This window comes from Macrotis lagotis, chromosome 3 (genome assembly GCF_037893015.1).
Source record: "Macrotis lagotis isolate mMagLag1 chromosome 3, bilby.v1.9.chrom.fasta, whole genome shotgun sequence".
In the NCBI taxonomy this organism is placed as follows: Eukaryota; Metazoa; Chordata; class Mammalia; order Peramelemorphia; family Peramelidae; genus Macrotis; species Macrotis lagotis.
In genome coordinates, this window is record NC_133660.1 from 173,570,538 (window position 1) to 173,596,517 (window position 25,980).

The following is a 25,980-nucleotide window of genomic DNA, read 5'->3' on the forward strand; positions in this document are numbered from 1 at the left end:
CATCGGAAGCCTCTACAAAGCATCTTTTCCTAAAGAAAATTATCTCTGTTGGTTGCTCATTGGCAGTACTTCAGCACATTAAAAATTTGGTGATCACAAGGAAGATAAAAAGTCTTTTGTGTAAATTAGCATTCTGAGCTGTTTCCAGTTTTGTACTTGCTTTCTAGAAGTTTAAGGTCATTATTGTAAATAAAAATAAGATTTAAAAACTAATCTCGATTTATACCTTGCCAAAGACAAGTGTTCAAGAGACCATTAGTTCTGACAAGCATTGGGCTATAAACAACCACCACTTCTGATTTTAATATTATAATAATCTTTATCAACAACTACCTTTAACTTTTTCCATGCTATTTGATCATAATCATCTTCAAAACAAAGTCAGAGTCCCTGTTGCTTAACAATATTTCAATTATAGCTCCTAAGAAATAAAGCATGCTCATGATAGAAATGAAACACAAATAAAAATTAAAATTATTCACAGATTTTAAATAATCTATTTCTTGTCAAAAATTCTTGTTCTAATAAAGAATATTTTTCCAAAAAAATTAAAAAAATTTAGTTAGAAAGGAACATACTGGTTAATTTAATTTTACATTCACTTTATTGCTATAGAAATTTTAGTTATAAAACCATCATATTACAGATACAGTGATAAGGATAGCCACAAAAAAAGATCAACTGTGTGTTATGCAGTTGCTTCTCCAATTGTTCCATAAATAGTTGATTAAAATAAGCTCAATTAAATAAAATAAGAGCAATCAAACAAAATTATTCTAGACCATTTCAAAAACATTGCCTTTGTGCCTACAGGCTGAGCAAAAAGATTGATGGTTACTGACAAGTCACTAATGAATGCATTTTGATAGTTTAAATTACATGCACACATTAAAAAAAAAATAGTTACAAAGAACTAATATACCTTACTTTGGACCACTGAAGTTTTGCAATACTTTAAATATTTTCCAATCATGCAACAGTAATAAAAATCAGAATAAGTCTTATAAAGGAATTCTGTGAGGCTCAATGAACAGGATTAAACAATTCATACAAATAAAAGTCACAGTTGTATACTGTATCCAAGTCTCCAAAATTTGCCTATTACAGAGAAAGGATACATACTATATTTTTTTCATCAGTTACCATATATAAACTTTCTCATTTAACTTTTTAATCAGGTTTGCTGGATGAACACAGAATCTATAATAGCATAAACTTCATTATTATCAAAATAAGTCACCAAGTATAGTCACTTGAGCTTACAATCAATCTTCAGCTAAAGGCATTGATTTCATGTGGTGTCAAAAGCTGCAATCTTTTATGTAAATTCAAGCCTAAGAAACCAAGAAAATTGGCAGTTTAGAATCTAGATTATGAGATTCTATGAAGATAATACCTGAAGTGTCAGCACATGTATTAAGAAATAGGAACAAGATTTTCTTCAGTTTTAGACAAATTCTAGTCAAAGAATCAAATGAATGGAAGATTGCACTTTACAGTATATCCCTACTGACCTCTGTCCAAAATGGTTATTCAATTGAAATAAATTTACAACCACACAAGCAAAATTACTGGTTGAATTTTTCAGTCAAAATTATGCAAGTTATTAACAAGAAAAAGAAGGACCAACAATTAAAGCAGTGACAAAGTCATCAATTTTCTAAAATTTGGGCTAAAGAAATTTATTTCATAAAATAGCACAGAATCAGTATGTTTGTTTTGGTGGTCTTAAAATATATGCAGCTTCCACTATTTTGATTAAAATTATCAAATGGAAAAAAGAATACTGTCTCAATACATATACAAATATTAATTGTGGGTCTAAATCAGGGACTTCCATCTCATGTGAAGGATAGCTAATTATGAGCTGGTATGAAAGAAATTTAGTGACTTTTTGCGTGAGAAGGGGTAAGAAATTTATCTAATAAATGATGTTAGGCATGGTTTCACTGTTTTAAACTATTTTGTCCTTAGTTTAATAGACTTTTGTTTATAAGATGCAAACCTACTTACACCATATGCACAATAACATTTTTCTCAGAAACTGAAAAGACTTGATTTAACACACTATAGAATCAACCATTTTTACAAAAAGAAATTACACAACCTGGATCAAAATCAGTGTTAATACCTGGCATTTACAATCACTTGCAGAGTATCAACTGCTTACAATGTTCATGTTACATAAAATTTAACTGGATGTTAAACTATGCAACTGTTGGTGCCAATCTACTTATAAAAGCAATGCTCTGGAGACACAGTCTTCTCACAAATAGTGGACATGCAGGTTTCATTATTAGGTGTTCAACAACAATCCTCAGTTCATTAAATAAGGTCCTGAAAGATAAGATTATTTTTCTTCAGAAATATTAAAAGTAACATTATTTTAGCAAGGACAAAACAAACAGGAAATATGAATGGTAAACATCCGCTCATAAATAAAGTTACTTATATGCATTCTACTGACAACACAGTAAAATACCACCACCACACATTATGAAAATTGCCTGGGAAAGGTCAAATTAAAAGCATCTAATTAATGTTAAGTGGTGAGGTTGAGAATAAAAGCAAAGCAAAAGATCAATCAGACTTTCTATTCAAATGGTATAATTTCTATGAAATTTTAGTCATCATAGATGCTAGAGAATATCATTTAAGGTGCTCCTTAAAAAAAATTACTCTTAGAATTTATTATTTATTTATTGCTTTTCCTCCCATAAAAATTAAAGACATCAAAATGAAATGAGCATAACCAGGAAAACAATGTACAGTATCATCAACATTCTATGATGATTATCTGTGATGCAATACAAGTACATAGGAAGCATGAAGAAAAATGCTTTCCATGTGGATAAAGAATCAATGGACTCTGAATGCAGGTTAAAGTGCATTTTTTTCAATTACTTTATTCTTACTTATTTTTTTTTCCTTTTTGATCTGTCCCTTCTACCACAACTAAGATTAATTTGGAAACATGTTTTACAGACAGCACATGAATAAACCATATCAAACTGCCTACCATTTTCTTTTTTTGCAAGACAATGGGGTTAAGTGACTTGCTCAAGGTCATACAGCCAGGTAATTATTAAGTGTCTGAGGCTCGATTTGAACTCAGGTCCTCCGGACTCCAGAGTCAGTACTCTATCCACTGCACCACCTATGTGTCCTGCCTACCATTTTCAAAAGAAGAAAATAAAGGAAAGGAGAAAAAAATTGGAATTCAAAAATCTTGTAAAAATGAATGCTACATTCCATCAGTGCAACAAGCAGGGACAATTTGGGGCAATCTGCAGTGAAGAATACCATCTGTATCCAGAGAAAGAACTGTGGAGTTTGAACAAAGACCAAGGACTATTACCTTTAATTTAGTATTAAAAAAAACCCTGATATCTTATTATGTAATCTTGCTATCTCTTATACTTTATGTTTCTTCCTTAGGGATATGATTTCTTTCTCATCACATTCAATCTGGATCAATGTATACCATGGAAACAATGTAAAGACTGGCAGATTGCTTTCGGGGGGGGGGGGGTTTGAGCAAGATTAGGGGAAAACTGTAAAACTCACATTAAATAAAATCTTTAAAAAAATAAAAAATTTTAAAAAATGAATGCTAAAAATTTTCTTGATATGTAAAAATACAATACTATTAAAAACGAATTTTAAAAAATTAAAGGCATCTTTTATCTAATCATATATATATTAATTTTTTTTCCCAAGGCAAATGGGGTTAAGTGGCTTCCCCAAGGCCACACAGCTAGGCAATTACTAAGTGTCTGAGGCCAGATTTGAATTCAGGTACTCCTGACTCCAGGGCCGGTGCTTTATCCACTGTGCCACCTAGCCACCCCATAATCCAATATATTTTTACAATGAACACTAAGGTGGCAGCAAAATTTTGGATAGAATATAGGATTTTGGAAGGTTTAGAGTGCTTCTGACACTTTACTAGCTGGGAAATCAGACTCAGTTTTATTCCACAAAATGAGTAAATTACCTTATAAGCACCCCTCATAGGATTATCTCAAATGAGATAATGTACACAAAGTACTTTTTAACAAATTAGTCACAGAGTCAATTCACTGCAGCCTATCTCATTTGCTTAATTTCAAATTTTGCAGCCTGCTCAAATTGTAAAATCTATTCTGCAAACTACCTTCATGTGGCATTGGTCAGTACCTGAAAAATCACCTTAGTTTCTCCCTTTGGGGTAGGGGCTGTCCATACAGGGGCTCCCTCCTGACCCATTTGCTGGAGATACAGGAGCTGTATGGATTTGGCAAGAAGCAAGAGGAGACAGAGAGTACAGGACGGACAATAAACAGAAACCACTATGGCTGACACAGAACTTCCTCCAAGAGGCTGAAGTCAACAGAAACACAGGCCCAGTGGAAACCATCAGGCTTCCCACAGTGAGGTGGGTTACAAAGACCACCTAATCCTGAGGAAAAGGGAAGGATTCTCTTGGTTCTCCATGGACTCAGGTAAGCCAGTCAATCAACAAGCATTTATTAGGCATCAACTAGGCGCTAGGCACCTTATAATCTAGGTGTGAAGAGATGAGGGCTTTTTACCAGGGTAGAAACAGTGTCAGAGAAGAGACTGAATCATATTTGAGAACTGTTGTAACAATAAATTGAATAGGGGGAGAAGAGGGGAGAAAATGGGGAATCCTAGGTCGTAAGTCTGGGTGACTAGTAACAATAAGGAAATTTAGAAGAGAGGAAACTTTGGAGGAAAGATAAAAATTCAATTTTGGACATATTGAGTTTAAGATACCTAAGAAATATCCAGTTTGAGATGTCTACAAGGCAGATATTGGAGTAAGTTTGGATATCAGGAGACAGAGGTTAGGGATGGATAAAAAGATTTGGGAATCATAGCTTAGAGATAATTGAATCAATCCATGGTAACTGATGAGATCACCAAATAAAACAGTACAGGGGAGGTAAAGAAGATGATCCCAGGATAGAACTCTTTCACCCTTCATGGGTATGACTTTGATGATGACTCAAACTGTCTCCAAACAATTACATTTTGGGGTGAAGGAGAACAGAGGGGGAAGAAGCACCACACTCCCTAGCTGGACAAAACTAGGGGCTTATAAACAGGACAAGAAGTACTATGTGTCTAAGAAGGTAAGTTAATTTTGAAGTACAGGCAAGTTTGTTGTTATGAGGATCTCTCTTAGCCTAGGAAGTAGGTATGCAAGTACTCAGATTGCATAGCAAAAAGCTCACTTGGGGGGGGGGGGGTGTTAATGTATGATCATGAATTATAATTAGCTTGACATCTTCATAAGTCCACCCAAGGACAGCAAGAAAGAGTAGTGCAAAGATGCTGCTCTAGGGAATGTCCCTTCAGTGATTTATAGTCCTGGCCCACATGCTACTGGTGCTGCTTTCTTAATGGCTGGCTTCAGTGGTATGTCTAAACAGCCAAGTGGTGTGGTTAGGTCAAGGTATGCTTTGTTATTCTAATGGGTTTGAAATTTATGAAGGAGTCAGGAAATTGGGTGGAATCAAACTTAATGAAGAACTAGCAAAGATTTCTAAGGGGTGATCAAAGAGGAGGAGTCCAAATAAAGACGAAAGAAATATACATCTTAAAGATAGTCTAAAAGTTAAAGATTGAGAAACTAGGATCCTCTATCTCAGCTCTCACCTGCCACCTCCACCAAATGCCCAACACACTTAGGCAGCTTGACAGAGACAGCAGTTGCCCTCAATAGTGTCCCTCTCCACCAATTACAAGGTATATCTCTTAAAAATCAAACTCTTGGGGTGGCTAAGTGGCACAGTGGATAGAGCACCAGCCATGGAATCAGGAGTTATCTGAGTTGAAATCCAGCCTCAGACACTTAATAATTACCTAACTGTGTGGCCTTGGGCAAGCCACTTCACCCCATCTGCCTTGCAAAAACTTAAAAAAAAAATCAAGCTCTTACTTTTCTATTTGTGTCCCCAGGTGAACACAGTACTTGGCAGAATAGACACTTAATGACTGTTTACTGATTGACAACAAAGAGTCACTGGATTTGGCAATATAAAAATCATTGCTAGAACTAGGAAAGCAGTTTTGATTGAATGATGAAGTTGGAACACAGACTGTAAAGTGCTAAGATGCATTCCCATTTTTTTAATGTGTAAATAAAACCTGTTCTATAACCGAAAAAAATTAAGTGCTTTTTATAAACTTTATAATACTATAAAAATGTCATTGTTTATTATTATATCTATAGTATAAGCCAGTTAGAAATATCTCTGAGTTTGGATTAAGGACCTAGGTCTTGGTCATAGTTCAACTAACAAATATGTAACTCAGGTAAAGTCACAAAGATCATCTATACATTTGCTCATACATCAAATTACTGATAACTTCTCTAACTTACCCTGGAAGAATACTGTGAGGTAGATGCTACTGATAAGATATCAAACTATTCTAGTTCACAAAACCGTAAATTTTTCCTACCTATCTATAGATATTTAAGAAGTTTTCAATAAGCTGTCTTTTCCCACAGTCTTGCATTTTCGTTTTTTGTTTTTCTTTTTAGATTTTTCAAGGCAATGGGATTAAGTGGCTTGCCCAAGGTCACACAGCTAGGTAATTATTAAGTGTCTGAGGCCGGATTTGAACCCAGGTACTCCTGACTCCAAGGCCGGTGCTTTATCCACTACGCCACCTAGCTGCCCACAGTCTTGCATTTTCAAAGAAATTTGTTTCCAGATAAACTTTAAGCATGTTTATTAGCAGACATTAGCTAATGTTCCTTCAGCCTAGGCTTTCTTCTCAATCTTTTTCAGTTCATTATATAACCACAATTTTTTTCATGTGCCTAAATGACTAAAGGATATAGAGAAAGGCATGCCTACTAAAGAAAACAGGATATTGGAGAAGAGAAACCTTCGGAAAAAAATTTAATTGTCTACAATAATAAAGGAAAGTACAAAGAAAGAAGGACCTGCACACATTCACAAAACCCAGTAACAATAGTGGTTCAATAGCCTCATAAGGCTCAGATTAGGAGCTTTGCAAAGACTATCTGCTAGCTGAGTGAGCCCTAAGTCAGGAAAATGGAAGAGGAGTCATATACTGGCATAACAAGATAGAGAGAACTCTTCAGGGGGAAGAGCCAATACAACAGAAAAAAGTTCAACAAGCTATAACACAAAAACATCTTGACTATCCAAGGGAAATACTGTCTGCTTAATGAATTTAGACATATAACTAACAAGTATAAAAAAACTTGGGTGACAATTTTTACAAATTCACAGGTTTATGGTTAGAAAGCATAATCAAGCTAATAATGTAAAATTAAGAGAAATAATATTTAAGAAAATTATAGGGCAGCTAGGTGGCATAGTGGATAAAGCACCGGCCTTGGAGTCAGGAGTACCTGGGTTCAAATCTGGCCTCAGACACTTAATAATTACCTAGCTGTGTGGCCTTGGGCAAGCCATTTAACCCCATTTACCTTGCAAAAACCTAAAAAAAAACCCTAAAAGAAGAAAATTATAGATCAACATCAGTAGTTGAGTAAGAGATTTAAAATGAAGCCATGACATCTTTCATATTACCACTTTGGTTACAATTTCACATTAGCCATGTTTGTTAGCTCAAATCTTGATTGCCTTATAGTTAGGTGGAGAGATGTCTCCACCTCTTTCCCCTGCCTGCCTCCTTCAATGTGCCCTGTACTCTACTAGAACAGTGGTCTTGAATACTTTCAGTCTATCAACCTATATGACAGTGGAAGGAAGAGCCATCACAAAAGAGGGGAATCAACACATATGGAACAGCTGCATGGGTCAGGCACCGTGCTAGGTATTTCATCAGATCCTCAGAACAACGTGGGAGGGAGATGCTGAGACCTATGAAGGTTAAGGGCCCTGGCTGATCTGACTCCAGCCTGTCACTTTCTAAGATCCAGATGCATGACTGTGAATGTTGGGTTGTGGAGTAGGATCACGTGTATGAGAGAGACTATTCAAGCACTTGAAAGCCTTTATCTATCTGCCTCTCCTGTTTAGGAGCTTGACATGTGGCCCCACCAGGTTTATCTACAACAGGGTATAAGGGAAACTTTTGCAGAAGCTACCAGGTTATGGCAAAGTCAGGTGGAATTCTTCCTCACCCTCATCACACACACATATGTGCAAACTTCTTCCTCAAACTGGGGGATAGAAAAGAGACCTAGACAGCCAAATCCTGCTCAGTCTAGGGCACTCCCTGCCTGCTAGGGAGTGGGGGGTCCTTGCAGAGATTGCCATATAGATGAACCCACCAACAGAAGTGTCTACAAACATATGATTCCCAGGCTAAGAAGATATAGTGCCTCATTCTGGGAGGACTGTGTACATGATCCACAATTTGGTAAAGCTGGCTGAGTACTTAAGTCACCATCCAGGTCCTAGTAACTAGGTTCTTTCAGCCTCAAAACTACATCCCTTCCCAGATTCTTTAAATAAATCCTACATACCCAGAGGGTAAACCTGAACTTCTGAACTTGACATTCAGTATTTCACACGGTCTGAGTCCAACTTAACTTTTCAGTTTTCTTTCTAACTTCTCAGCTTCCTGAACCCTGCTCCAAACAGAAAAGTCTCCCTACTGTCCCTCTAAACAAATCTTGTCTTCTCCTCCCTCCATCTTTTCACATTATTTTCCTTTCACTACCAATGTTTTTTCTTCTCTCCTCAACTAAATTTTGTGTATCTTCGGGCCCAGGCAATTTTCTCCTCTTTCTGAAGAATCCCATCCCCCAAGCTCTAGAGTCCACAATAATTTCCTCTCTTAGCTCCTGTAGCAATCACTGCCTATACTATTCACTAGTAATTCATCACACATGGATGTGAAACATCCTTTATATTGTCTCAGCAGCTATTTCTATATAATACAGTCAGCTGACTTTTCACACGTGTGGTTTATTCTTTTCAACTATACATACTTTAGAAGCACCCCCCCCCCCCCCCCCCCCCCCGCTGGGAACTGTCTCATCATCCTTACATTGTAGCCCAAGTTCTCTCATATAGTGGATAAATGAGGTTTATATTTGTTGCTTTGGTTTCAGACTGAACAAATGTGATACTTCAGACAGACCTCTGCAAGATCCCTGATTTTACCACTAGTGTTTGTGGATGCTCCCTTCACTAACACAGCTTAGCAAAGTCTTTGTCAGTTCCTGTGGCCAAAAATATTCACCCCATGATAACCTACCACCTAGTGATGAGCCTCTCTAAATCTTGTTGTCCAACCAAGAACTGGCACATAATTCACTGCAAGATGTATACATAAGGGCGATTAGGTGGCACAGTGGATAGAGCACTGGCCCTGGAGTCAGGAGTACCTGAGTTCAAATCTAGCCTTAATAATTACCTAGCTGTGTGGCCTTCCCCATTTGCCTTACAAAAACCTGAAAGAAAAAAAAAAAGATGTACACATAGAAGATTTTCAAGTTTGGAAGAACCAGTCAGAGTTTGTGCTGCTGAAACTTTCTTTAAGAATCCAGGGCATAATAAGGCTATTTATGGCACTTTGACTGTAAATATATTGTGTAGTTAACATTACAAGTCACCCTTGCACAATAAAAATATGTTAAAATTTTCTTTAAGAGCAAATTCCAACTATTTCTAATGACATCTGTGTGTTAAATCAGAGAATTTATAAAAACTAATGATTACAAAATGTTAAACTTACCGACAATATGGATTTCTTCGGGAGGAATAACGCAGAGTAAGAAATCTGTAGTATATGAAAGGCTGAAGTAAGCTTCCTTGACCACTACAATAAAACAACCAGAAACAAATGTAGTGAATATTTAGTATAATTAAATTCACTCTATTTCATCATAAAACATTTCACCTGTATCCTCACATTTCAACATATTCTGATTGGAGAAGAGTTCACACATATTTGCCTTGGCGAGGTCAGTGAAAGAGTAGGCAGAATTGGTTTTATCAGGCATCCAAAACAGCCAGAAAAATCGTTTCATGAGATATTTGGCTATCTCATATTATAGAACTTATGAAGAACATGAGCAAAAATGACACTGTAAAAATAACTAGAATAACTTGTATAGCTATCAACATGTTGCAGAGGATGATGAGGTGGGAAAACTGTGCAAAGAAATCATTAAAACTACAGATTATGCAAATCAACATACACTATAATACTTGGTAAATTCTAGGCAAAGGTGCTGGGGTAGATGATGAAAAATAATGGAAAATAACTCTGGATCAAGAACTGAAAGAAAGCAGTCTCACAGACCACACAGGAAGTTTATGCTTCTATATTATGACTACAAAGGATGCTAGGCATACAATTATTGAATAACAACAAACACAAAAACAAATCATCTATGCACGAAATTAACTGGGCACTGATGTGAGTATTCTCTCCTGACTAACTAGTCCATGAACAATGAAACCATCAACTTCCTAAATTAAAGATCAAAATCAACACCAAAGTAAAAGAATAAAATTGAAAAAATAATGCTATGGAATCAAAACAGTTTTAAACTGATCTTTTTAAACAATTTTTTAATGCAAAAGAATAAACAATGGAGTCTATAAAATGTAAATAAGATGCTCACTCAAAAAAATAAAAATCTGATGAAGATCCCAAAGAAGTAATGAAACATATCTTCCTTATAGGGGTCTATCTGGATTGATTTAATATATCCCCAGTCTAAATATTGTCTCTGAATAAGATGCTTTTGTTTAATTCTTTTGATCATAAGGAAATGACTATGATGGGAGGGGGAGGCAATGATGGAAATAACTGTGATGCGAAGACATCATAAATAATACTTAAAGCACAAAACTTTCAAAAAGAAAGAAAAATGGGAAATTGATAAATAGACACTTATAGGGACTAGCAGAATTTCTATAAAAGTTTAACCAATGTAAAGCATTAGCCACAATAAGGCCAAAAGAATCTAAACACTTATTTCCTTACCAGATATATGGACACCAATAAACTCATTTGTAAAAACATAAAAATTGCAAAAGATTACAAAAGATAGTGCTATCACAACAATAAATAAAAATGGAAGACAAAATTTTAAAGATTTCTATAATGAACTATTTTCCTTGTCAATGACAGGCCACCATATTTGGATGCTAATATCATAATTCTTGATATGACATATGAGATGACAGAAATAGCTGAAAAAAAGGGGGGGGAAGTCAGAGAAAAGCAGATGGACCAGACTAAGCATCTTAAATTGACTAAGTTTTAAAGCATGGAGGAACTGATTCTCACAATATCTCAAAGAGGGGAATCTGCATAACACATGAAAAAAATGACATTATTACTTAAAAAAAAAGATCAAGAGAAAAGCAACTCAAATATCTACAAAATTTTAATGAGAAATAATTCACACACATATTTTAGAAGAAAAATGAGACAAGGATAGGATTTTACAAACAATATTCTATAGTGGATTACAATTTTTATACTTAAAGGTAGAGAGAACAGAAGATTCCACTGTGTGGTAATTGAAAAAAAAAGGGGGGGAATTCAATTTGACATTGTCAAATACCATGTTAAAGGGTCTCATTCAAAAACTGTCTCCCAAGCATGTATTAAAATCATATAAAATTCCTTGAAAGATGTAACAGATTTTATTTGATTTAATTATTGCAATCTAGTAAGACATAAAAAGGGAAATGTATGTATGTCTGCCAAAGGTTATTTTCCACTGTCATGCAAAACATCCAGCACAGTCTAAAATGAAGAGATTCCCACAACAATGACTGCATTATCTGCAAAATATCATCTATAATCATTCAAAAGGGCTCAGTCTATGTAAAGAAAAACCAAATGGATGAAAAATGTCAGCTATCCAAAGTCCCTAAAGTTTATTAATCAATACGTATACTTTGGTGAGAGTCTGCAAAAGGACAATGAACTTGACCGAGAATTGACCAAATTCCATTCAAATTTTATTGCTCAGTGATTTTAATATCAAATTTCTCTCTAAATCAAAACCAAATATAACAGCAACATTTCTGTGAGAATATTCTATGACTTTAAACTACAGAATAGCACAGATACCTAAGCATTAAAGCTGAGTCATTCAAAGAACAAAGGAGAAACATACAGTAATAGTTCTAAGTAGACTGTACCATATTATCAACAAAGAACTGAATAGAAGTAGTTTAAGAGATCACAAATGTGGACTGGAATAGAAAACGGGTAAATCATCTATCAAGAGAGATAAAAGTGGATAACTTTCATGCTCTAACAATAGTACCTACACAATAACCAAGAGATCTAAAATGTCTCCAACCTATTAGATGACCATATCCTGGATTTTGTATGGTAGATTTAGAGGAGGATGTAGATAAGAGTGAGCAAAAAAGGAAAGGTATGAATGGACTGCAATCTGCAATTCTAGATGAAAGACCTAATCATTAAGATCACAGATTCATCAAATTTTCATAGTGGAAGGGCAGCTAGATGGCACAGTGGATAGAGCACTGGTCCTGAGTTCAAATCCAATCTCAAACACTTAATAATTAGCAGTATGACCTTGGGCAAGTCACTTAACCCCATTGCCTTGCAAAAAAATTTTTTCCATAACAGTGTAATACCTACCACTATGTTAACATATGTAAATATATATAACTTTTACACACATATATACATAAACACATCCCTTTGAATGAGACCTTATAAAATGTTGTTTTACTATGTTAAATCAAATACATGCTGTCGCCAAAGAAGAAGCACATTAGAATCTTGTATTCTCTCTATCTTTTAGTGTGTGAGAGAGATTAGCAGCATGATCAAGGAAACATACTGATTAGCAAGTCCTTCATTAATGGGCTAAATATCATATTCTTAGTAAAAAAATCACAATATTACTCAGCATAGATTCTCATCAAGATAACTCAGTATTTGTAAAGTGCTTAGGACTGTGTGCAGTACATAAGAGATGTTAAATTAGAATTTATTTCCTTTCTTATGGGATAGGAAGACAATGACAGAACATAAACCAGAGAGACAGGTTAGTAGAGCATCTTTCTACTTTATATGAAATGAAAAAACATGGTTTAACTACTCAAAAGTTGATCTGCTATAAATGACACCTTAAATCCTGCTATTTATTAAGCAAAATATTTTTAGATTTGGAAATTTGGCACAGGCTCAAGCTAAACTAATTGCCTTATCTGACAGCATAACTTATACCCATTAAAAAAATGAAACAACTCATAGAAAAAAGTAACCAGGCCTAAGAATTAGGAAATCTTAGAACTAGAAAGATGTAATCTTAAATTTCCTCCAGATAAGGGACTTTTCTTCAGAATATACAAACAAATGTTTTTTGAACTGAAGTGAAGAGGAAGAAATAAATGAAGCTCAACACTGTGTCACCACCTAGAGTTTTACATATAATAGGCATTAATATAATGGGTGAATGAAATTTCTTAAATTCATGAAAAGATTTACCTGAAGTCACATAGCTAGTAAGTGGCAGAAACAGACAAGAACCTGTTTGCAGACTTCCTATCCAAGCCTCCTTCCTGGGTTATCACTTGGTTTGAAAGAGATTGAAGGAGAAATGAATAGTTTTCAGGTATTTGAAAAGATAATGTATCAGTGGGTAATAGTGAACATCATTTCCTTGGGGGGGGGGGGGAATAATAAATGGGCTCGCAAGAGCACATTAAAACAAGAATGTATTAGCTTCAAAGAAACAAGACTCTGAATCACAGAATCTCTCAATCTCTTTTGTGGAAATTAACCCAAAGGAATGAAAAAGAAGGCACATACTACATAGGTGCACATAGGACGCAAGTTCATCCAGGGCAGAGACCATTTTATTTCTGTCTTTGTATCCCAAACACCTTATCATAACAGCTGACACACAGTGGATACCTAATGAGCATTTTGTTCACTGAATGCAACAGTAACACGGTAACCTATTTTTATCCATTACCTAATATCATTAACCTAAAAATAATGCTTCAAATGAAGTGCTTGTATTCTTACCTGAGAAGCATAAAAACTGTAGCAGGCATCAAGAAAATTTCATTACATGCAATAAATTTCAGAATATTCTGTTGATTAGCATTCAATTTTTCCAAAACAGATCTCAGGAGAGGCAAACTATTTGAACCCTTTGCCTTAAAAAGTAAAGAAACAAATCATAATTGCATTAGAAACTGTAAAATGTTATTTGATTCCAAAATTCTTTTCTTATTTTTTGACAGCAAAATTCCAGATGTGGTAGCAAATACAACCAACCAAAAAAATTATATGGACTAATACAAAGCAAAGGAAAATAGAATCAAGACAACAAAAGTCGCAATTTATTTAATAATGTAAAGAAGACTATACACTTCCACACTTTTAGGAAGGAGATGGTAAACTACAGGTTGTTAGATGTGGTGTCCTTTAAAGTCACATATAAACTTGTTTTGCTTAACAATTTTGTTATAAACAAAGAGTCTATAAGAGGAGTAGCTTATTGGAAAATGACGTGGTTCAAAAAATGAAATATCACCAACAAAAATTTAAATAAATATATATATATATACACACACACATATATATATATACACACATAAATATACACATGCATATAGAAACACACAAACAGATGCCAACTATGTAGAAATCAGAGAATGATACTTTCAAAAAATTTTAGTATAAATTAACAACAATCAGTATTACTTCTAATGTGTCTTTTGCCCAAGACAATCTTACTTAGATCCATAACCCTCAACTATCTTATAATGTCCATAAACTTCAAAATAAATAACTTCTAAAAGAACCTGTGACTTTAGGTTTTATTGTGGTTTTAGGGAATTTTATATTTTAAAAGTTAACCAAAATCAAACCCCAAGAATTTCTGAAAAAATTTTTTATATTAATATTTTAAATGATCTTTTCTGTTCCCTTCAGGTGACAACAAATTAATATACAAAGTTGATTTCCTTAACCAAATTAAGATCACGGTTATATTGCTTCAAAATGTGACAATACATATGAAAAATTGCTCCAAATCATTACTTATTAGAGAAATGCAAATTAAAGCATCTCTGAGATACCACCTTACACCTCTCAGACTGGCCAATATGACCAGAAAGGACAATGATCAACATTGGAAGAGATGTGGGAAATCTGGGACACTAATACATTGTTGGTGGAGCTGTGAACTCATCCAGCCTTTCTGGAGAGCAATTTGGAATTATGCCCAAAGGGCAACAAAAATGTGCATACCCTCTGATCCAGCAATACCACTACTGGGTGTATACCCTGAAGATATCATGAAAAAGGATAAAAACATCACTTGTACAAAAATATTCATAGCAACCCTGTTTGTGGTGGCAAAAAATTGGAAATTAAGTGAATGTCCTTCAATTTGGGAATGGCTTAACAAACTATGATATAGGTATGTCATGGAACACTATTGTTCTATTAGAAACCAGGAGGGATGGGAATTCAGGGAAGCCTGGAAGGATTTGCATGAACTGATGCTGAGCAAGATGAGCAGAATCAGAAAAACATTGTACACCCTAACAGCAATGGGGGTTGATGATCAACCTTGATGGACTTGCTCATTCCATCAATGTAACATCCAGGGACAATTTTGGGGTATCTGCAATGGAGAATACCATCTGTATCCAGAGAAAGAACTGTGGAATTTGAACAAAGACCAAAGACTATTAACTTCAAATTAGGGGGAAAAAACCCATTATTATGTAATTTTGCTATCTCATACTTTATTTTTCTTCCTTAAGGACATAATTTCTTTCTTTTCTTTTTTTTAGGTTTTTGCAAGGCAAATGGAGTTAAGTGGCTTGCCCAAGGCCACACAGCTAGGTAATTATTAAGTATCTGAGGTCAGATTTGAACCCAGGTACTCCTGACTCCAAGGCCGGTGCTTTATCCACTGCGCCACCTAGCCACCCCAGGATATAATTTCTCGCTCATCACATTCAACTGAGATCAGTGTATACCATTTTAACAATGTAAAGACTAACAGAATGCCTTCTGTGGGGGTGGGGGAGGGAAGCAAGAATTGGGGGGGGGGGGACACTGTAAAACTCAAATAAAATCTTTCTTAAAAAAAGTGACAATATTGCTGGTCAAGTGTGTAAATAAGACTATCTCACTCTATAAAGTAATTTAAGGTTTACATAGCACCATGCATAAAAGTCAATGGATAAAAGGCTTACTTTGGAGTCACAAAAAAAAGTTCAAATCCTGAACACGTATGATAAGGGACAAGTCACTTAAGTTCTCAGAACACCAAGATGACACTCTTAAGATTCAATTTACAAATGAATTCAAAGTTCATTGGTGAAGGAAGTTTTCTAAACTGGGTATTCTTGACATCAATCAAACCACAGGACCAGATTTTAAAAAGTAACAACAAAAATCTTAAACACTAAGAAATTACCCAGTTCAATTACCATACTTTTTGTAGAATTATCGTGACCACAAAAATAAGGAAAAATCCTCAATACAATATAGGAATTAGACCCTTGTTCGTTTTAGAGTATTTATGTCATAAAATAGGCATAAAAATGCCAGTTTTATGTCATTCTCCACCAATAAGAGAGGAAAAAAAAAGAAGCAAGCCTAAACAGGAATATATAAAGAATTCTAATCATGGAAAGAATAGAATAAGGGTTCAAAAGAAACTAGAACTTTGAAAAAAAATAGTTTTAGAACAAAACAAAAATTGTCACTTTCTCAACACCAATCATGAAAAAGCCAGAATTAAAACCATAATCACATAATTTAGTAGTAAAGATAGATGAGTAGAGAAATTTGCTTGCTATCCTAATTACCAAAATAACTTAGTATTCTTAAATAGAAAAAAATTTAACCATAACACAAGATTTAAAAAATTTATCAAAGTACTTACATCAAGAATCTTTTTTGTATACGTAGCAGCATGAAGTAAGGAGAATAACAAGACAGGAAAGATACTCACTGAATCCAGGAATTAAGGAGAATATTTAAGATTCATCAAATACTTTTAAGAAAACTTATACTTCAGCCAAATATATTCAAACTGTCATCCTATCCAGAGCTGAAGGGGAAAAAAAAATAGAAACTGGTATAGAAACAGAAACCTTGATTATACAAAATTTGAGTACATTGGTATTGCTTAATCTTTTTTATAACTAAATTAAACATTGGCATCTATAAAAAAAGAAAAATTATAGTAGATATAATAATTCTCTTAAAGTCGTATTCATGTCAAAGGTTTTTTGGTCTCCAATGATCAATAAAATGACATATACTTCCTTGAGTGCCTTAAAAGACCTTTTTATCCAAGGATGGTTTCAGTGTAGGATACAGCTAACTATCACAAGGGCAACTAGGTATGACAGTTCCTTCATTTCTAAGATGAGCTGGAGAAGGAAATGACAAACGACTCCAGTGTCCTTGCCTAGAAAACTCCAAATGGGGTGATAAGAGATAAGAGTGAAAATGACTGAATAGCAACATTCTATTATGTCAACCTAGTTGACCTCAAGAATAAGTTGACTAATCCAGAGAAACAAGAAGTCTAATTGTGAACAAAAATGAACAAAACAAACAAAAATCACAGGAATTCTTTGTTTATCGGTCAACTTAATAAAGCTACTCAGCTTTCTCATTTACCCTTAGTACAGATTTTCAAGTCAATGAAATATCATACTAGCTCAGATTATACTATTTGTTACTGTTGTTTAGTCATGCCCAAATCTCCATAACCTTATTTCAGGGTTTTTCTGGCAAAGATACTGGAATAGCTTGTGATTTCCTTCTCCAGCTCTTTTTACAGATGAGAAAACTAAGATCAAGAGGGCTAAGTGGCTTGCCCAGGGTCAGACAGCTATATGAGGATGGATTTGAACCCAGGATTTGACTGCTGGTGTGGCACGATTGTCCACTTTGCCACCTAGCTGCCTAAAAATGTCACTGAGTTTTCTCTGAGCTAGGGGAGGAGAATAGAATCAGGACCTAGTGGATGAACCTTCCTGGAACAAATTAACTGGCAAAAGACCACAGACATCTAATTCTTTAGAACCCTAGGAGGAACTAGCACCAACTTGAATGTTCCTAAATTCTAACAAATGAGGTATAATAATGAAACTCAAATTCATACATTCACATTTTTCTATCCTGTAACTAAGGGAAATATTAGTTGAGATGAATGCATATTAATTAGATCCATGAAACCTAGCATCTACGGTTTGTTAAGCCCTGTCACAAAGAACATATAGTTAAAGTTCAAGGTAAAAATTATAGACAAGGATACTTGTAACTGGATAAGAGTTGACAAAGATGAGAGAATACAAAAGGTAATGGCAGCTGTCTTCTAATAAAGCCTGGGCCAGGAAAGCCCTGCTTAACTGGAAGTGTGGTAATCTTTGGTGTAGCCTCAAAGCACTGGTGAGAGCATTTGCCAGTAAAGCACGCTGATAAAAGCTGGCTGCTTCATGCAACCTGTAAATAACCAGAGGAAAAAAAATTTCATAGAACACAAACAACCACCAGGAATCTTCCTCATTGGGGAATTGCATCAGAATTACACAACACTCAAATCCACTGCTTACCACTTGCAGATGAGAGATTACTTTATAAATATTCCTCAGATATTATCAAGAGCAGCATCACTTCATACAAATGCCAATCAGCTATCAGATTTATAAAGGAGTCATTCTAACCTAACCATTTAATAAAACTAAAAGTTTTAACAGCCCAAACGCATTAGCTGGCTCTACCAAACCCACTTTTGATAAAAGCCTTGTATAGCAAAAGCTTTCACAAATATTAAAGAAAAAATGTCCCACAATTTCAAACGACCAGATTTTTAAGCAGGGATTGGTTTGCTCATCTTTGAATTCCCAAAGATACCTAGAAATTCTTTGTAAATAGCTGTCTTCTATAAATCCTTGTCAAATTCATGACCTAAGTAAATATGCAAAATATAACAGGCACAATACATACATACCCAAGAATAGGAAGAACAAATAAAGCAGAGCAATAAACCGTGAACAATCGAGAAAGCCACATTGCCGTGTCCAGCTTATTGGTCATCATAAATTGCTATATTTAAAAAAAAAAAAGGAAAAATTAAGAAAACTTTAAGTAAATTTAACCTGAAAATTTCATTCTATTAGGATACTTTTGCTAAAAGCCTTGTAAAATCATGCAAGGAATCTTTCAATTTAAAAAAAATATTTCATTCAATAAGTTTGTATGAGTGTATCAAGATGAGACAAATTTCATATTACAGGGATTCTCAGATATTATTACTTCTAAACAGAGAAAACCAGATTAGAAATAAATAAAACTGGCAAGCAGTAGATAACAATTTTTAACAAAGACCAAAAGTCCTCTTCTATAATTCATGTAATATTCATGTTTTAAATTTTTTTAATTTACACTAAGAATTACATTCAGAAAAAATATAGACATATTATTAGAGATTTTGAAAACAATATGGAAGACATTAACACCAGGTACAGTTTCAGTCAAACAAATCTTACAAAGATTTACAAAAATCTTACAATTTTTCTGCAAATCAAAAACGCTCAGTAGCATTTCCAGGACTCTCCATAGTAATCAAATCTTAGTTTAGTTCTCTTTAACAATATGATCTTCATTATCTAAAGTTTGTCATCATCCTCTTATATTATTTTGTAAAAAGTATATGGACACTTCCCAGACTTCAATCTGCCATTCCCCAACTCTTTGTCTGTATCTTCCTTCACTTAAAAAATCCCAAATTCCCTTTCTTTTGTGGCTATTTATACTTCTGTAGCCACATTTACAAATGTTAGTCTTGTTTACCTACACTTCTTTCTTCCCTCATTCAAAAACCTATCTTAAATCTAATGTTTATTTTTTGGCATATCACAAGTGAATTTAAATTTTCATCCCATCCCATTGATAAAAATTGTATGTTTACTTCATAACACTTTTTCAATTTCTAACAAAAAATAGGAAGATAGATTAAAGGAAAATAGTAATTGTTAAGATGTAAAGCAATTTACATATATTCTCTCCTTTGATCTTCACAATCCTGTTAAAATCTGAGTAGATAACATTTATATTGTGCTTACTACATGCCAGGCCCTGTTACAAAGCACTTTATAATTGTTTAATTTGATCCTCTAACAAGCTTGGGAGGGAGGTGTTCTAATTATTCCCATTATACAGATGACGAAAGTGAGGCAAACTGAAGTTAGTCTAGGGTTACACAGGTAGGATCTGAGGATGACTCTACCCATGGTACCACTTGGCTGCCCATTTTTAGCATTACCCATTTTACCCATTAGAAAACAGAAGCCAATCGCAAACTGTGGTATATGTATGTCATGGAACACTATTGTTCTATTAGAAACCAGGAGGGACGGGATTTCAGGGAAACCTGGAGGGATTTGCATTAACTGATGCTGAGATGAACAGAACCAGAAAAACACTGTACACCGTAACAGCAACATGGGGGTGATGTTCAACCTTGAAGGACTTGCTCATTCCATCAGTGCAACCATCGGGAACAATTTTGGGCTGTCTGCAAAGGAGAGTACCATCTGTATCCAGATAAGGAGCTGTGGAGTTTGAACAAAGTGCAAGGACTATTCCCTTTAATTTAGGGGAAAAAAACCCAGATAGCTTATTGTCTGATCTTGTTACCTCTTAGACTTCTCTTCTCTTTAGGGATATGATTTCTCTCTCATCACACCCAGTTTCGAACAAGGTACAACATGGAAACAAAGTAAAGACTGACAGAGTGCTTTCTGTGGGGGGAGGGGGGAGGGAAGCAAGATTGGGGGAAAAATGTAAAACTCAAATATCTTTAATAAAAAAAAAAAAGAAAAGAAAACAGAAGTCAAGTTATTTCCTCAGGGTCACATAGCCACTATCGGAGGTAAAATCCAAACTCAGATATTCCTAATTTCTATCCACTATGCCACCTAATTGTCTCTAATAGGCACAACAAACTAAAACGCTACTTATGGTTTACAACCCCACTTCTCTGAGTATTTTACTTTTTAATATTCTAGAATAGTGACAATTTGGAACAACCTTTTTTTTTTAAAGTTACTAGTTTACACTTAAAGGGATAACTAGCTGTTTGGCATATTTGAAAAGTTTCCTCAAAAAAAATTTGGTTTTAAGTTAAAAAATAGATCAATCAGTAGAACAGAATAATTACACAAGACACAGAATCAAAGGAATTGAGTAGCTTGGTGTTTCAGTAAACACAAAGCATTCTTCCCAAATACTTGACTAAGAATTCACTTATTTAATAAAATCTTCTGGGAAAACTAGATAGATATTTGATTTAGACAAACAATTTCAATCAATAAATTTTATGACAGATATAGATAGAAGGTAACATCATAAACAAATAAGAGAAATGGAAAAAGTTTACCTATCCAATCTATGTTTATAACCAAATAAGAGATTACAAAAGATCGCAGGAGATAAAATAGATAATTTTGATTACATAAAACTTAAAAACTTTTACATAAACATATGAAACAAAGATTAAATATCAAAAAACTGAAAAAAATCTTTATAACAGGTTTCCCTTTAACAGTTCTCATTCTCAATATCTACAAGGATCTGATTCAAATGTTTAAGATTAGGAGTCATTCCCCATTAAGAATTGTCTAAAGATATGATCAAACAGTTCTCAAGGAAAGAAAGCCAGGCTATAAATTGCAAAATGAAAAAATATGTTCTATATCACAAATAATTTAAGAAATAAAAATTAAAGCAATTTTTGAGTTCTCATCCCACACCTATCAAATCAACAAAGCTAAAAAAAAAAGAAAATGATATATGTTGGGAGGGGCTATGCGAAAGCAGGCACACATACACTGGTATAACTGAAAATAGGTCCAATCATCCTGAAAATCAATTGAGTAGAACCAAAATAATATAAATTATAATATTAGTATCATAAGGAAAATTCTAAAGTTGTATAAACTGATGAATTAGCAGAAACAGGAGAATTTATACAATATCAGTAACAGGATCATGTTTTGATTATGCATATTTATTACAAAGGATTGTTTTGTCTTTCCCGCCAATGTAGTGGGAGAATTGGAAAGTTATAAAAGATTTATTAATTTTAGAAAACAAATCTTAGATGGTAAAGACTAGATTAATTTAAGTTTTAATAGCTCAAAATTTCAATAAGACTTTTGAAAAATCCTGTATTTATGCTGAAGATAAGTTCAGTGGTTTGAGGCCCTAATGAAGCCCACTGACACTACAGAGTAAAATGTGACCAAGTTTAAACTATAATTACTATTTGATTTTAATCAGAAATATATAAACTGTGAATGGTTTTCTAAGTTATTATGACTCCAAAAGGACCTTTATGTATGGTTTAGAGACACTTGTCTCTTTTAAGTTTTGTCACCCCTGTTATAAATTATCATTTCTTTAACAAATGAAGACTTAGGGGCGGCTGGGTGGCACAGTGGATAGAGCACAGCCCTGGAGTCAGGAGTACCTGAGTTCAAATATGACCATAGACACTTATTACCTAGCTGTGTGGCCTTGGGCAAGCCACTGAACCCCACTGCCTAGCAAAAACCTAAAACAACAACAACAACAACAACAACAACAAAACAAAAACAAATGAAGACTTTAAAGTGGGAAAGGCAGACATTTAAGATGCTATTGAAAGGTCTTGATATAACTTCCTCTTAAAGTAGTTAAACTTTTCCTCCAAGGGGTAGTATTTCAAACTCAAGATGCTTTTGTTCTACTCAGAGGAATATCTAATATGATGTAACTTTTATATCAAAAACCTTGAAGACATCACTCAAATCCAAAGTTTCTCAGGAAGAATGGAATTTTTGAAAAAGGGGAGCTGAACGCTGCTAGTAGAGAGACAATATCAAAAAGTGATGGATTTGGAAGTCAAGACTACCTGGGTTCAGATTCTGGCCCCTAGTGAAACCTTTTGTACTTTTAATGTTCAGTCCTGTTCCTTTCTTCCTCAACCATGTATGTTCATGGCTTGCCACTTCCTTCACCGATGGCAAATGGAGGCTAAATGATGTGCCCAAGCTTGTCAAGTTTCTAAGTTGGATCTGAACTCAGTATCAGAGTAGTATATATATAGCAGTATCCACTATCTTAGCGGTCTCCAAGCACTTAATCTCTCTAGACTCTGGATATCATAGGTACCATGAGGGACTAAGTCGACTAGGTAAGAAAGATCCCCTTCGGTCCTAAACCTAGGATCTAATACTTTGGAGCCATAAAGAACATGTACGGTTTTAACCCCACTTTTCAAAGGCCCAACTTGAAGTTCACACACGAAGTTCAGAGGCAGGGTTCCAAGGAAGGGAGCAATCTCTTACCCTAAACCCAATGGTCTTTCCAGCAGATTCCCCCCCCTCCTACCCTCTTGCTTTTCTTCCCTATTTCTCCTAGCTTATTTCCCTTGCCCTCTTCCTCCTCTAGTCTTCCTCCTGCCCCCTCCTCCTCCTCCTCCACTTCCTCCAGTCTTCCTCCTCCTCCTCCTCCACTTCCTTCCTCCTGCCCCCCTCTTCCTCCTGCCCCCTCCTCCACTTCCTCCAGTCTTCCTCCTGCCCCCCTCCTCCACTTCCTCCCGTCTTCCTCCTGCCCCCTCCTCCTCCTCCTCCACTTCCTCCAGTCTTCCTCCTCCTCCTCCTCCAGTCTTCCTCCTGCCCCCCTCCTCCACTTCGTCCCGTCTTCCTCCTGGCCCCCTCTTCCTCCTGCCCCCCTCCTCCACTTCCTCCAGTCTTCCCCTCCTCCTCCTCCTCCTCCTCCTCCCCTCCCGCCCCCCCCCCCCCCGGCGCCCCGTGCCGAGCCCCCACCCGCCCTGCCAGCCCAGAAGTCCCGACGCTTCCGCGCGCCGACTGGGCCCCCTCCCCTGCCGAAGCCCGAGTACTCACCACGGCGCCCGCCCCTTGGGGGGGCCGTTCGGGCTCGAGTCCGCCATGAGGGAGAAGCTCGCGAGAGGGAGGCCCTGCGGCAGGAAAGAGCAGAAGCACGCGGCGGGGGTCAGGCTCCGGGCGGCCCCACCCCCGCGCCCGCGGCCCACTCCGGCCGGCCCGCCCCCGGGGGCCCTCGCCGAGGGGCCTCCCGCCAGCCCGGGCCCGGGCGGACGTACCTGTCCCGCCCCTAGCGTCAGGTTCGTGGGGGCGGCGGAGGCGGCTCCGAGCGCCCAGGCAGGCCCACTCTCCGCTCCGGCCAGCCGGCGGCAGCTCCGACCTCCGCAGCCGCGGAAGCTCGGCCACCCGGAAGTGATTGCCTCACATCCGGGGACGCGGCGACCCCTCACGCGCGACCGGAAACGCGGCCTGGGCTCTGGCCCCGCTGCTGGGAAGCCCCGCCGGGCTCCGACGGGACCGCGTGCGGCCCCTTAGCGCCCCTCCGCCCGGAAACGGAGCTCACGCGCTTAGCTCTAGAGCTGGTAGAGGGCCTAGATGAGGGAATGGAAGCCGAGTGGCTTCAGTTGGCGGAGGCAGAATTTGAATTCGCTCCCCCGATCCTAAATCCACGGCTCTGTTCCCGCCGCTTCTCTCCGGGGCTCTGCCGGTCCCCAAGGCGGAGCGTGAGAGAACAGAGTAACGGACCATTCCCCTTTCCTCTCCTCGCAGACCCCAGAGAGCCTAAAGGAGAATAATGCAATTTAAGGGCTAGAGGGGCTCTTGGAAGCGACGTAAGCAAATTATTTGACAGGCCATATAGGGAATAAGGACCGGAATAAGCCCAGGTCCTTTTTTCTACTCTAGAGGATGACCGATCAACCAACCCCTTCAGCAAGGTATAAAGTGCCGAGACTCTACTCAGTGCTGGAGACATTGCAATGAATGAAAGGCGTTTGGTGGGGGGGAGGGGAGTTAGGGAGAGACACCTAAGTGCAAGTAAAAAAATGCAGCATGACTATAAAATACAATCCTATAAGGAGGAGTTAAAACAAGATGGTTTGGAAGGGGGTGCAACTGGGGAGACGAAAAAAATGCTTCTTGGAGGAGGCGGGGTTTGAACTGCGGGTCTCGAGAGGCAAAGGCAGCGTGGGTGGCAGGCGGAGTCCGCTAGGGGGCGGGGCCGCGGGGGCGGAGCTACTGGGAAAGAGGCCGCGGGGGGCGGAGCCGAGAAGGGCGGGGCCACGGAGAACGGAGTCGCGAGGGGGCGGGAGCTACTGGGAATGAGACAGCGGGAGGCGGGGCTACTGGAAGCGAGGTCGTGGGGGGCGGGGCAGTTTGGACCAATCACAAGAGTGTAATGTGCAAGCGAGTTGGGACCAGATTGTGTCATGTTATAAAAATGATGCAGCTGAGTTTATCCGAGATGTAATAGGAATCCCTAAGAGTTGGTTGGTTGAACAGGGCAGCCATTCATCGGTACTTAAGGAAAGTTACTTTGGTAGCTTAGTGGTAGATGGACACGCGTGGGGAGAGACTGGAGGCGGGAAGAGCAGGTAGACTGAGAGGTGCTCCAAACCTTAATGAACGTGATAAGTCTTAGAAGGTGAGGCTGAAGTAGGAAAAAAAAATGTGACATTTTTGTGAGTAATTAATATGGGGGATGAGAGTGAGAAGTGCAGGATAAGGCTGAGATAACAAACCTGGGAGACTAGAGTAATGTTGGCACAAGCAAGGTCACTTCATTTTTCTGGGACTCAGTTTCTTCATCTATAAAATGGGCATCCCAGGGATTGCTTCCATTCTTAAATCGTATGAGTAAATAAGGTGAAGGTGAAGTGAATCAGAGAAAGGGAAAAAAAAAGGGGGATGACAGCAAGTGAGGTTGGCAAGAACTCACAACCCTGGCACATTCAAGTTTTGCTGCAGATGTTTTAGAACTATAAGAGTTACAAGTGAAGAAATAACTCAACACAGCTGATTATCAGAGCTAAGATTAAAGCACAATTCTGATGCCAGATTCAAGCATCTGCAGTGCCTTCCAGAAAGGTGCTGCCATCCTAATAAGTCCGATATTGAGAAAGATGAGCTGCCTATT

The 25,980-nt window shown here is 37.0% G+C and overlaps 1 protein-coding gene across 1 annotated transcript; it reads right to left on the reverse strand.

Moving 5' to 3' along the window:
• Positions 1-585: 585 nt before the first annotated feature.
• On the reverse strand, positions 586-23,953 carry TMEM33 (transmembrane protein 33). Its single transcript, XM_074229534.1, is given in 8 exon segments — positions 586-2,337; positions 9,697-9,780; positions 13,999-14,132; positions 16,886-16,953; positions 18,272-18,459; positions 18,968-19,062; positions 23,907-23,927; positions 23,930-23,953. Coding segments are annotated over 8 exon segments (744 nt in total). The 3' UTR covers positions 586-2,207.
• Between the last annotated feature and the right edge of the window lie 2,027 nt (positions 23,954-25,980).